Here is an 11339-nt window from a genome sequence, read left to right as displayed (position 1 = left end):
TCTGCTACCTTCACTGAAACCAAATACTTACACAGTGTATTCTTCCTAATGCAGAGACCAATAATAATAATTTTAAAAAAAAACTATAATCAGCCTTCATTACAAATGACTGTATTTCAAAAAAACGATCCAGCAAGCCATTTATATATTGTACTTTCCTCCCTCTGTCTCACAGAAACTCACAGGTTTGTATGTTTTGAGTATGAAGTCATGGGTGTGAGCCAATGTATACACATTGTGTAGATACACAGGGACATTTAAAGCTAGCGTATGTACTCCCCGCTCTTCAGTCACGCTCCAGCCTTTTTTTGAATATTATTGTTGGAGAAACAAGTCTAGCTATTTTCATGTATTCAAATGGAACCCATCATTAGGTCACGTTGGTGGGAGGGGTTGTGGGGGGCAGATGGCATAAGTCAACACCAACTTTACATAAAGTTGAAGACAGCGCTTTTGGCAGCGGCATCATTCATGTTTCAGTGGGATTTTTTAAAATCTCACGTTTGTGAAATTTTGCTTTTCCATTGCTTCTATTTTCCAACAGATGCTGTTCTCCGAGGTCAAACGGTGCAGAAACATTCAACTAAAAGTCACGAAGCAGCAAATGGCCTTCGAATTGGTCAGACCAAATTCCAACAAAGTTCTGTCTTGACCATATCATCATAAACCATAGAGCGTGAAGTAATGTTCCTGCTTATTATGCTGGTTATGACCTGGAGAGAATATTAGCTGACTGGAGAGAATCATGCTGCAGAAACAAAATCGTTCAGTTCGGAAGAAAATTCAAGGAAGATGTTATTCAATTAGACCAGCGATTCTCAAAAGTGTGGGACACTTACCACATTTTCTTGTGAACATACAATATATTTTATTGAAATTATTATTCAAGAAAACCATTTTCGTTTTCTATATTAAAGCACAGCATTAAGGTTCAAATTGTACACATTACAGTTAATGATAATGTGAAATAAATGAATGAATGAACATGTTGAAATGCAACTTAATAAAGGTTTTAAGGTGGCGGCAATTTGACTCTGTAATATTACAGTGATACTGCATATTTGCATTTTGGCATTTGCAAATTCAAACTTTTTTTCGGTGGGCACGTCAATCACTCGCAGGTGTTCACTTTTCGTGTTAGGGCCTATCCGTTCACTGTAAATCCATTTCTGTTATTTCCTATTGGCAAAATAAAATAGTTTGGGAAATCCAAACTAATTGGAGGACAACCAGTGTCCTGGAATAGATTGTGTTTGACCTCGCAGGTTCCACTGAATTTACTAGCAAAACGCCAGCATATATTGCATAGAGCCCAGTGTTACAGAACGAAGAAAGGAAATGTGTAAAATACATTGTGTAATTGGATATGTCTTTGTACCATCATTCATCACAATGTAAAAATGTTCAGTTAATAAGCACTAATGAGTGAATCAATCTCTCTTTAAATTACTTTTTACACTTGCATGTCAAGTGACTCTTGATGAAACACTTTCTAGAGGTGCACGCGCATTAGAAGTAATAAAAAAAGCATAACACTTGCACATTCTGCTTTTATTCTTCAAGAAAGTTTATAAGATGTATTATTTTGAGTATTTTATTATAATATATTTCGCTTTACCTTTCTAGTGTTCTCAGAATGAGCTACTACTACAATTTATTTTTTATAGATGATTCCGCTGTCATTATCTCAATAAATAAACAGACACACTCTTGCTCTCACACACAAACGTACAGACAAACTACTCAACCTCAAACCTCACACTAAGTGCATACAGGACCACACACACGCTGCCTCACCCACTAAATATTTTTGCAGTGCTATAAACATTTATTTAGGTTGAAAGGAGGGTTTTTTTTGTGTGGTTTGCGTGCATAAGTGTATACTGTATATGCGAGTGACTTGTTTTTGCAGAAATGGATGGAAAGTTACACTACATGTGTCGTCGAGGACGTGTGTCCACAAAACTTAACCGCATGACACAAGAAGAGTTGAGTACAGTGGTACCTTGACTTGCAAGTTTAATTTGTTCTGTAACCAAGCTCGTAACTTCATTTAGTTACGAATATCATATTGGTATCTGTCACAGAAACAAACCAACTTGCTTACTACTATTTTGCCACGATGCCTTTCTACACGAGTATATGCAATTTAAGAGGACTAATGCACATCTTATATGACGTCTTAGTAGTAAGATAGTAAATGTGTCAATGTTGCTGAAGAGCTTCAACTCAATTCCATGAGCGTACTATATTTTCAAATACATAAATAAAGATACTCATGGTTTGATTGTGCCAGGGCAGCTGCCCAAATTTTCTCTCTTTAGAATATATCCATGATACTTCCAGGTTCTGACAGAGGCCTGGCTCCCAAATGTTTCCTGCCTGTAGCGTGAAAGAACCAATTAAAAAAAGGGGGAAAAAAAGACAATTTCAAGGTCTGGTAACAATGACTATGTGAACTAACGGCATCATAGTGCACTTGTTTGCTCAACATTTTGCAGCTGTTTTTTAAGAAGTGCTGTTGATCCTATCTGCTTTCCTCTTGTGCAACAAAATACATTTTACTGTGGAAAAAAAGAAGAAAGGAAGCTTGTGCAACACTTAAAGTTTGTTAAGCAAGTGAGGATAAGGCATTCAAAGTCATTAAAGGCGCGTCATTTCAAATTAACAGACCTCTACAAAGGAATGTCGTTTTACACTAAATAAATGTGTGTTAGTGCTGTTGGCCAAGAGCGCAGCGAGACATCTTTATCTTCGGGTTTTACGCGCGTGTGTAAATCTCTGACATTGGATTTTAAACAGGCCTATTTTGGTTTCCACGGCAGCCGAGTGGAGCCAAAGTGCGCTGGCAAACGCAGACCGCGACATACAGTATATGTACATAACACGTACATGCGAATGTGAGGCCCCATTCGGAGGTGTTGGTAATGTCGAACCTCACACAGACACAGAAACACACACAAGTCACACTGTTGCCTTAGCTCTGCACTCTGTCTGGGTGGTCTGTGGTGAAAATGTTTATGATCTAATCCAACTGGCTTGTTTCGCTGAATTGAGAATGATTTACAGGATGCTGCAGCAGAGGAGGAGGCCCGAGGAAATTTTAAGGCTCCATTTCAAGTCATTTTGGGTCCAGACATGCACACTTGTCTTTCCCCCCTGCTTCTCATTGCAATGTGTTTTTGTATTTTTGTGTAGTGCTTGGACGGCCGTCTTTGACTGACAAATGAGCTGCACTTTTGACAGCAGGCACAAAGCTGTTTTCCTCCCTTCATGGAAAAGGGAAATCTTCATCATGATATCAATCATGTCTTTCATGCACTCTGCACTTCCAATTGGACTGACTGTTGAAAGCAGCCTTTCCAAAATATAGTACCTGTGTCACAGGGAGCTGGAGCCTATCCCAGCTGATTGGTAAACTGCACCCTGGACTGGTCTCCAAATGATCATAGGGCCCATATAGAGACAGACATCCATTCACACTCAAATGCCAGTGCGTGGGAACTGAACCCACACTGCCTGAGCAACAATCAACTGAGTGGACCAAAACAACATCAGTGTCTCCTATCCAAGGTTACAAAGGAATATTTGATCCACACCTAAAAAATACAAGAATAAAGTCATCATTTTATGAGGATAAAGTTTTATAATTACTTGATCCCCAACCGGGGACTGGAGTTGAGAATTAGCACTACCTATAAACTATATATGCATCACATCAGCTGCAAGCCTGTAACTATTTTTGACTTCATTGTCCCTCTCAAATAAATACATAAATTGTATTTAATTATCGTATTACTTTATGTTTTTATAACGTATTAGAGATGGCTATTCTTTTTCTTATTAAAAACATATATCATCTTTTTTTTTGAGAGAGGCTGAAATGGATGAATGGCATTTCAATTCATGTCAATGGGGAAAGATGAGTTACAAGTATTTTTATTTATGAGCATGGTCACGGAACAAATTAAACTTGTATCTCAATTAGTCTTAATAACGAAATTCAGCCACATGCAGGAGGTGGAGATCTGAGGGATGGTGGTGATCTAAGATGGGTGGATGGAGGGATGGATGGATGGCCGAGCATGTAGTCAAGGTCGCCTCCATAATAGTAGTGTTTACATTGTTTACAGTAATCATATTCTATAAAAGAATGCTGTTCCGTTAGATACAATTAAAACCATGATGTTTTAAGATGATTACTATTTTATAGTACAATCATCATAGTATGTTTTATCATAGTCATTCATCGTAGTAGTTTTTAACACGTTGCAAATCTGAAAAGCTGTTTGATAAAATTATGCTTAAAGGCATTTAAGTTAAGTGTTGGAGTTGGTATTGTTCAATATTTTGAAGCCAATATTTTCCCTTTTACTGCAAATTAATATATGGTGCATTGTGCGACTTGTAGTATGAACGGTGCCTATTTTTACCCCAAAAACATTTACGCCAGATAAAAGTGTCTCACACGTCGGTTTTTCAGGGTTATACTTAAAAATTATATATGACTTTATTATATCCCCCACTATCATGTATTTATGGATTCTGGCATCGAGGTAATCTAGTTTATGTGCAACTCAATCCTCCCTTTTTTTCTCTCTCTTCTACTTTCGACCAAGCGGCGAGTTAGTCAAGCCCATCTCCTGGCCAGAGCAAACACAACCAAAAGCTACATTCCCTGAGCTCAATTTGCTGTTACATCTCTCAGCTCTATGAAATGGGAGTTGTCAAACTTGAAGTCAGAAGGAGTTGTTGAGTTGCTTCTTCCTGCTAATCTGTTCACACCGCTTTGTAGTAGTGTGAATAAAATGGGGGGAACGAAAGAAAACAATGAGAGCAGTGGGGGGAAAACATTCCATAATGGTGAAGTAACCAAAGCAAATAGGAAAACTTTATCATTATTATTATTATTAATATTGATTGGAAACGTAGGTGTGAATGTGTGCGCGAATGGTTGTTTGTGCCCTGCGATTGGCTGGCGACCATTTCAGGGTGTACCCCGCCCGAAGATACAGTGAATGGGTGGATTATTATTATTATTATTATTGTAGTAGTAGTAGTAGGAGTAGTAATACTACTCCTACTATTACTACTACTACTACTAATAATAATAATAATTATTATTATTATTATAAATTATGCTGCTAACAATAAGATGACATGATCAGAGCTAAATTTGTTTGAATTATTATTGCATGTTATTAATTAATGCAATACACATTAAATACACAAAAATATGGATTCATTTTAAAATCGTATATATATATATATATATATATATATATATATATATATATATGTATGTGTGTGTACTGCAATACATTATGTTTGAGTAAATTTGAATTCTATATCGTTTTTTTTTTTTTTTTCTGCAAGAACCATGAGTTCCGTGTGATTGTTTCCCAGTCGGGCATGTTACAGTGGAACCACTCTGATAGCAACATACAGCAGAAGTTGTTAGTTTTGCATCCTTCTCCTAATCTTAAAGCGGTCGTTTAAACTTTCTCCGGTATTTTTTTTTTTATTTGAGAAGTTTTAAGCTCGTTCAGTGTCGGATCCAGACTGCTCGTCAACAGCTGTTTCAGCAGCAGTTCCGTAGATTTATGCTACGTGCTAAATGTTAGCCGAGTGCTAAAAACTCTTTTTTTGACAGCAGCCCATTCAATATACATGTGTCCACACCAGCAAGAACTCACCGTAGATTCAGGAATCACTGAGAGGTAAACTTTTATAGAAATGACTTGTCTTTCAACTGCTTTGTTATGTTGTCGTGTCAATGTGCTAAACATTCTGTCTGGACTTTGATTAACTCGCGCTTCTACCGACCTGCATCAACATGATATCCAAAATTGCTGTAAAGGTTTCACAGCCTTTTCATACATGTCATAATTCCCCTGACACTTTTCCTTTGCTTCTCTTTTGTAACACTCCTCTCTCCATATATTGCGGTTATATGCACATGCATTTATAAATATGGAATCGTCACTGTTGTGCTGACACTCTCCATATGGCTGTAATGTGTCTCAAATGATTGCTTTGATATTTATATAACACTTCTTTAGAAATATGAAATATTTAGGGCAGTACAGTGTGGTAGTGATTGACACGTCAGTCTCACAGTCAAGAGATCCTGGATGATTATTGTGTTATTTTTCTGTAGTAGTAACAAGTGGGTTTGTGTGAAGGTTTTTTATTTCCCCCACTCACACGTGTTATGCGATTTAAATAAGTTCATGTCTCTTTCAGTCATTGCGAGCAGACAGCATGGAGCTGCAGGCGGTGTTGATGGCGGCCGGCGGGGGCTCGCGCATGACCGACCTGACGTACAACACACCCAAAGCCATGCTGCCAGTTGGCAACAGGCCACTGATATGGTACCCTCTAAACCTGCTGGAGAGGGTCGGCTTTGATGGTGAGAAGCGGGTCTTTACATACATTGTACGCTTGCTTGTGTTACTATGATTTATCTTTGATATACAGTAATCTCTGAGCATGTTAAATTGAAATTGCAGCAGTTGAGTGCATTTGACAGTTTCTGCTTTGCAAGTTTGATATTCGTGTAATTTCTGGTGTATAATGTGCCCACCCCCTCCTCGTAAATTTGTCAAGTTTATTTGTATAGCCCTTAATCACAAAAGATTCTCAAAGAGCTTCACAGGCCCAAGTTGGCAATGACAACATCCAAAAGTCAATAGAGCGCATAAGGAAAATGAAACAATTCTTTCACATTGTATACCGGTACTTAGGGGTTGTGAAAAAGGTGTACTTTCATTCTAATGTTACAAATTTATATACAATATGGTTAACTTTTCGCTGCTCACCCGAGGACCATGATGTCCTTGCGGGCGTCGCCATATCATATCATAACACCATGTCATATCGTATCTGTTGCTCCTACATCCGTCTGATGACAGCATCCGATTTAGCATCTTAGTTTATGAGACGGCAGATTTATTTCTTCACAGAGCACATCTCCCAAGTAAAAAAAATTAAATAAAAATAAATTTGTGAGGCACCAAAATGAAAATTTGTGGTGGAACCAAAAATGAGTGAACAAGGACCGAAAGCGGAAACACTTAAAAAAAATGATTATGCCAATTATTAGTAAATTTACATATATGGATATGACTGTGTACTAACCTCACTAAAAGTAAGGTATTGCAATTGCATAAATATTAATGCTTCAAATGATAAATCAACTACAAAATTATTTAGCACTGCCACTAACTAACAGTCCAGCAATGCACAGATAGCACTCGGCAGTATGAGGAAAAAAATACCATCAAAATATATTTTTTACATATCAGTCGTGTCTGCTGCTATACTACCTCGCCACTCGTTAGCCAGAAGCTAGATTCGCCAGCACAGGGCTCACCGGTCTGGGACACCTGTGGCTCCTCTCCGTGCCCTGTTGTTGGACAGCCTCCTCTGGATTTGTGTCCCACGGAGCAGTCCTGCTAGGACCAGTCTGTTGCCACCCTGCCAACTCTCCTGGACACTTACCTGCTACCTCCGTGTTGACGGACAGACGCTGGTTTGTTGTGAATGTGATTGAACCGCCGACGACTGAGTGACGTCATTACGCTCTTGTGCGTGCAATGCTGTGTTCAAGTGTGCCATGGAAAAATGCCAATTTTTCAGTCAGACTGATGCCTTTAGGGACCGAAACATGCTACTGTTTGATTTGGCGTGAATCAATACTCTGTAGCACTGACCAAATTCGACTGATTGCAGTACCCATCCGTACTCGAGAGCATAATGCACGAAAAATTACGGTAATTGAAAAAATAAACCATTTTGGGTCACATGGGCGTCAAATACAGGTTTTTATTATTCACAGCAGGGTTAGTCTCGATGCTCCACAAATAGTTGGGGATTCACTCTACTGCGAAAGCACAGACAATTACATTTGGTCTAAATATACTACATTAGAGGAGTGTCCATCATTAAATATGCAATATAACTGGCCGATGGTGGCCAATGGAGTAATGCCGAGGTTGGAAGAGTCAGCCCAGGCCAGTATGTAATGTTTCATATTTGTATTATTTATCTATTATCACATATTGCTGCGCTGTCTCTGCCCCTGGTTGATGCTTGTGAAGTTACTGATGTGCAATTTCAGCATCGGTGCTTGACATTAGTTTCATATCTTTTGTCAGCCATATTGGATGTGTCACCTGAAATCAACGTGGACATAGCTGGATAAAGGCATTGAACTGAAATTGGGCACTTGGACCCAAGTGTTATTTTTAATTTTTGATTTGTAAAAAGTTAGCCAGAAGCTAGATTCGCCGGATTTATTGAAAGTGAAGTGCAAGTTTTCTTGCCCAGCCTAATCTTGTATGTAGCGATGTGCATCTGTGTGCACATTTCTTTGTTGCCTGGTGTATTGGTGGCACATTCCTAGCTTGATACAGCGCTGGTGAGAACAAGACAATGGTCAACAAAAAATGGCACAGGGTTCAATTCAGTAGATTTAGACACACTCCTGTGTACTATAAATTGTCAGTACCGGTAAGTAAATAGTGTCTAGCATGTTTGCGTCACCTCATGCTGTTTGGTGCTTGGAGAAAACACACTGTGCAGCTACAGTATATCACACAGCTTGTTTCATGGCATGAGGTTAACAATTATGCTGCTTTTCTGTCCATATTTTCACCAGCTTGTCAGCACTTCATCTGCCATTGTTAGGTGTGTGTGTGTCCTGACACCATTTAGACTGCAGTGCTTTGGCCTCTCGTGCTGGGACATGCGGTCGGTCCAGAAATGCTTGGCTTATAAAGGGATTTGTTGCAGTATGCTGTTCTTGCCAGTAAACAGGGCTATTCATTGTTTAAAAAAACTGTTGCTCCTCACTGCCCTCAATAAAACTACATTTCTATATTAATCACCATGTGTGGCCAGCATTTTTTTTACTGTGTGCAGCCAGCTAGCCAAAGGCCTGCAATTTACTTTTATGAGGCTGACACAGCGAGTGAGCGAATGCATTACACAGACCATTTTATACAAATAAGTTAGCAATTCTTAGAAGAATTAAAGAGGTCTGCTCATGCTATTATCTACTTAAAGTGAAGCTTAATTGTGGGGGTGGAAAAGTGGACATCTAATGTGATGTTAGGAATAGTTGTAGTGATTAAACTGAGACCTGCTGCAGCCAAGTAATGCATGCCATTTTACCTCAGTTCCTTCAAGACGCAATTAATTCATTAATTAATCAATCAACTAACAGTTCCACACAACTGACAGAATTTTTAACAAATTAATCGATAACCATGCCATCTCAAGTCAAAATTTTAAAACAAGGCAGACATGAGACAGAGGTACAGTGTAAAGTGACCTATTTTTTTTTTTCAATTACAGGAGGACATTAGATGCACAATATATATCACTGTATAAGTAACAGGATGCACATTCTTACTGGTTCAAGCATATCACACATGAACATGATGCTTTTGTTCAGGAACACTGATATTCATCACTGTTTGTTCTTTGCGTTGACTTCAGAGGTGATCGTGATCACCACTAAGGAGGTTCAGAAGATGATGAGCACAGACCTCAAACTGAAGATGGACGTGAAGATGAAACTCGACTTCGTTTGCATCCTGGAAGATGAAGACTTGGGCACGGCTGACGCTCTCCGACACATCCAGCCAAAGATCAAGGTGTGGCGCACACAAACATTTTATCAATTGTTCTCCAGATGTGGTACAATGAATTACGACATTATGTTTGATGAAAGAATTATGACGACAATGATCTGCAAAACAATCCGTGCAGCCATTCAAATGGTGTCTTTGATTACGGAGTGGTGCCTTGATTTATTAGTTTAAATAGTTCCGTGACCACACTCTCAACACAAAACACTCATATCTCAAATCATCTTTCCTCATTGAAATAAATGGAAATGACATTAATTAGTTTCAGCCCCCATAAAACCCCAACAAAAAAATGTTTTACATTTAATGACAAAAATCGCACTCTATAGTATTGTACTTTACTAAAATATAGAGTAATAACATCATTAAATGGAATGTAAATAATAAAACACTGTGCCTCGCAATTTAATGCATTCTTTGTGTGGCTCTTTCTGGTGTGTGCGCCTTGGCCACCGGGGGCATTATAGTACAATCATTTATATAAACCTGAAGAAGACAATCACAATTGCTCAGTAAACTACAGTAATGTCGTTTTTTTTGCAAAGGATAAATATATGCTTGAGAAATGTTAGATTGGCTGTCTACATGTTTTGCTTCACAGTTTGTGTTCAAATATCTGTTGCTTATATATGCTTGAGAAATGTTATATTGTCTGTCTACATGTGTTGCTTCACAGTTTGTGTTCAAATATCTGTTGCTTATGATTAAACAGTGCATCATCGATGCTAGTATTGTTCGCCCCTTCCATGGCGTTTTGGATTGTGTGTTAGCATTAAGCTGCCAGACTTTCAGACAGTTATGCGGTGTTTGGTTAAATACACGTGATTGATAGACTACAGCATGTTACAACTTCTGTACTAATTCGGGTTAGATCAGCATTATAGGAACAGAACTCCAACGTACAGTAAACCGAGGACTCCCCCAATTTTATAGACGCACATGTTAGCACACACAGACATGGTATCCCTGATTCACAATCTCAGTTTCCACCCCCCACTCCTGCCTGCTGACCTCGCTAGCCATCCCCTCATCCGATTCTCTGCAAACAGATGAAGTCACAGTTTAGACGTGCTGCTCTGCCAGCTCGCTCATTTATTCTCATCTTGTAGTGGAGCACATCTGTGCACCACTTGTGTGTGTGTGTGTGTGTGTGTGTGTGTGGCTGTGTGTGTGGCTGTGTGTGTGTGTGTGTGTGTGACTGTTTTACACACTCCTCTAGCCAAGCGTACCTCCCATGGCAGTATTGATGTGATTGTATGAGGTCGTAGTCCCTTTGTTTTAGCCGATGTAATTTCCTCGATGATCAGAAAAATATTGTAGTCAATTTTAAATTCATTGTTGCACGAGGTATGACTTTTTGGTTTTAGCTGCATATTTTTATGTTACCAACATTAATAGCGACATCCATCCATCCATCCATTTTCCATACCGGTTATCCTCACTAGGGTCACGGGCGTGCTGGAGCCTGGCCCAGCTATCTTCGGACGAGAGGCGTGGTACACCCTGAACTGGTCGCCAGTCAATCGAAGGGCACACGTAAAAAAAAAAAAAAACATAAGCACTACACCTACGGGCAATTTAGAGTCTTCAATTAACCTACCATGCATGTTTTTGGGATGTGGGAGGAAACCGGAGTTGCTGAAGAAAACACACGCAGGCACGGGGAGAAAAAGCAAACCCCAC

General features: G+C 39.1%; 1 protein-coding gene across 2 annotated transcripts in view; it reads left to right on the top strand.

Moving 5' to 3' along the window:
• The first annotated feature begins 5421 nt into the window (after positions 1-5421).
• eif2b3 (eukaryotic translation initiation factor 2B, subunit 3 gamma) overlaps positions 5422-11339 on the top strand; it is a 43219-nt gene continuing 37301 nt past the window's right edge. For both annotated transcript variants that reach the window (XM_061694122.1, XM_061694121.1), the window contains exons 1-3: positions 5422-5720; positions 6247-6412; positions 9505-9662. In XM_061694122.1, the coding sequence (XP_061550106.1) occupies positions 6265-6412; positions 9505-9662 (306 nt within the window). In that variant the 5' untranslated portion in view covers positions 5422-5720; positions 6247-6264. The remainder of the gene's footprint in view (positions 5721-6246; positions 6413-9504; positions 9663-11339) is intronic.

This window comes from Phycodurus eques, chromosome 13, assembly GCF_024500275.1.
Source record: "Phycodurus eques isolate BA_2022a chromosome 13, UOR_Pequ_1.1, whole genome shotgun sequence".
In the NCBI taxonomy this organism is placed as follows: Eukaryota; Metazoa; Chordata; class Actinopteri; order Syngnathiformes; family Syngnathidae; genus Phycodurus; species Phycodurus eques.
This window is presented reverse-complemented; position numbering and strand designations above follow the sequence as displayed.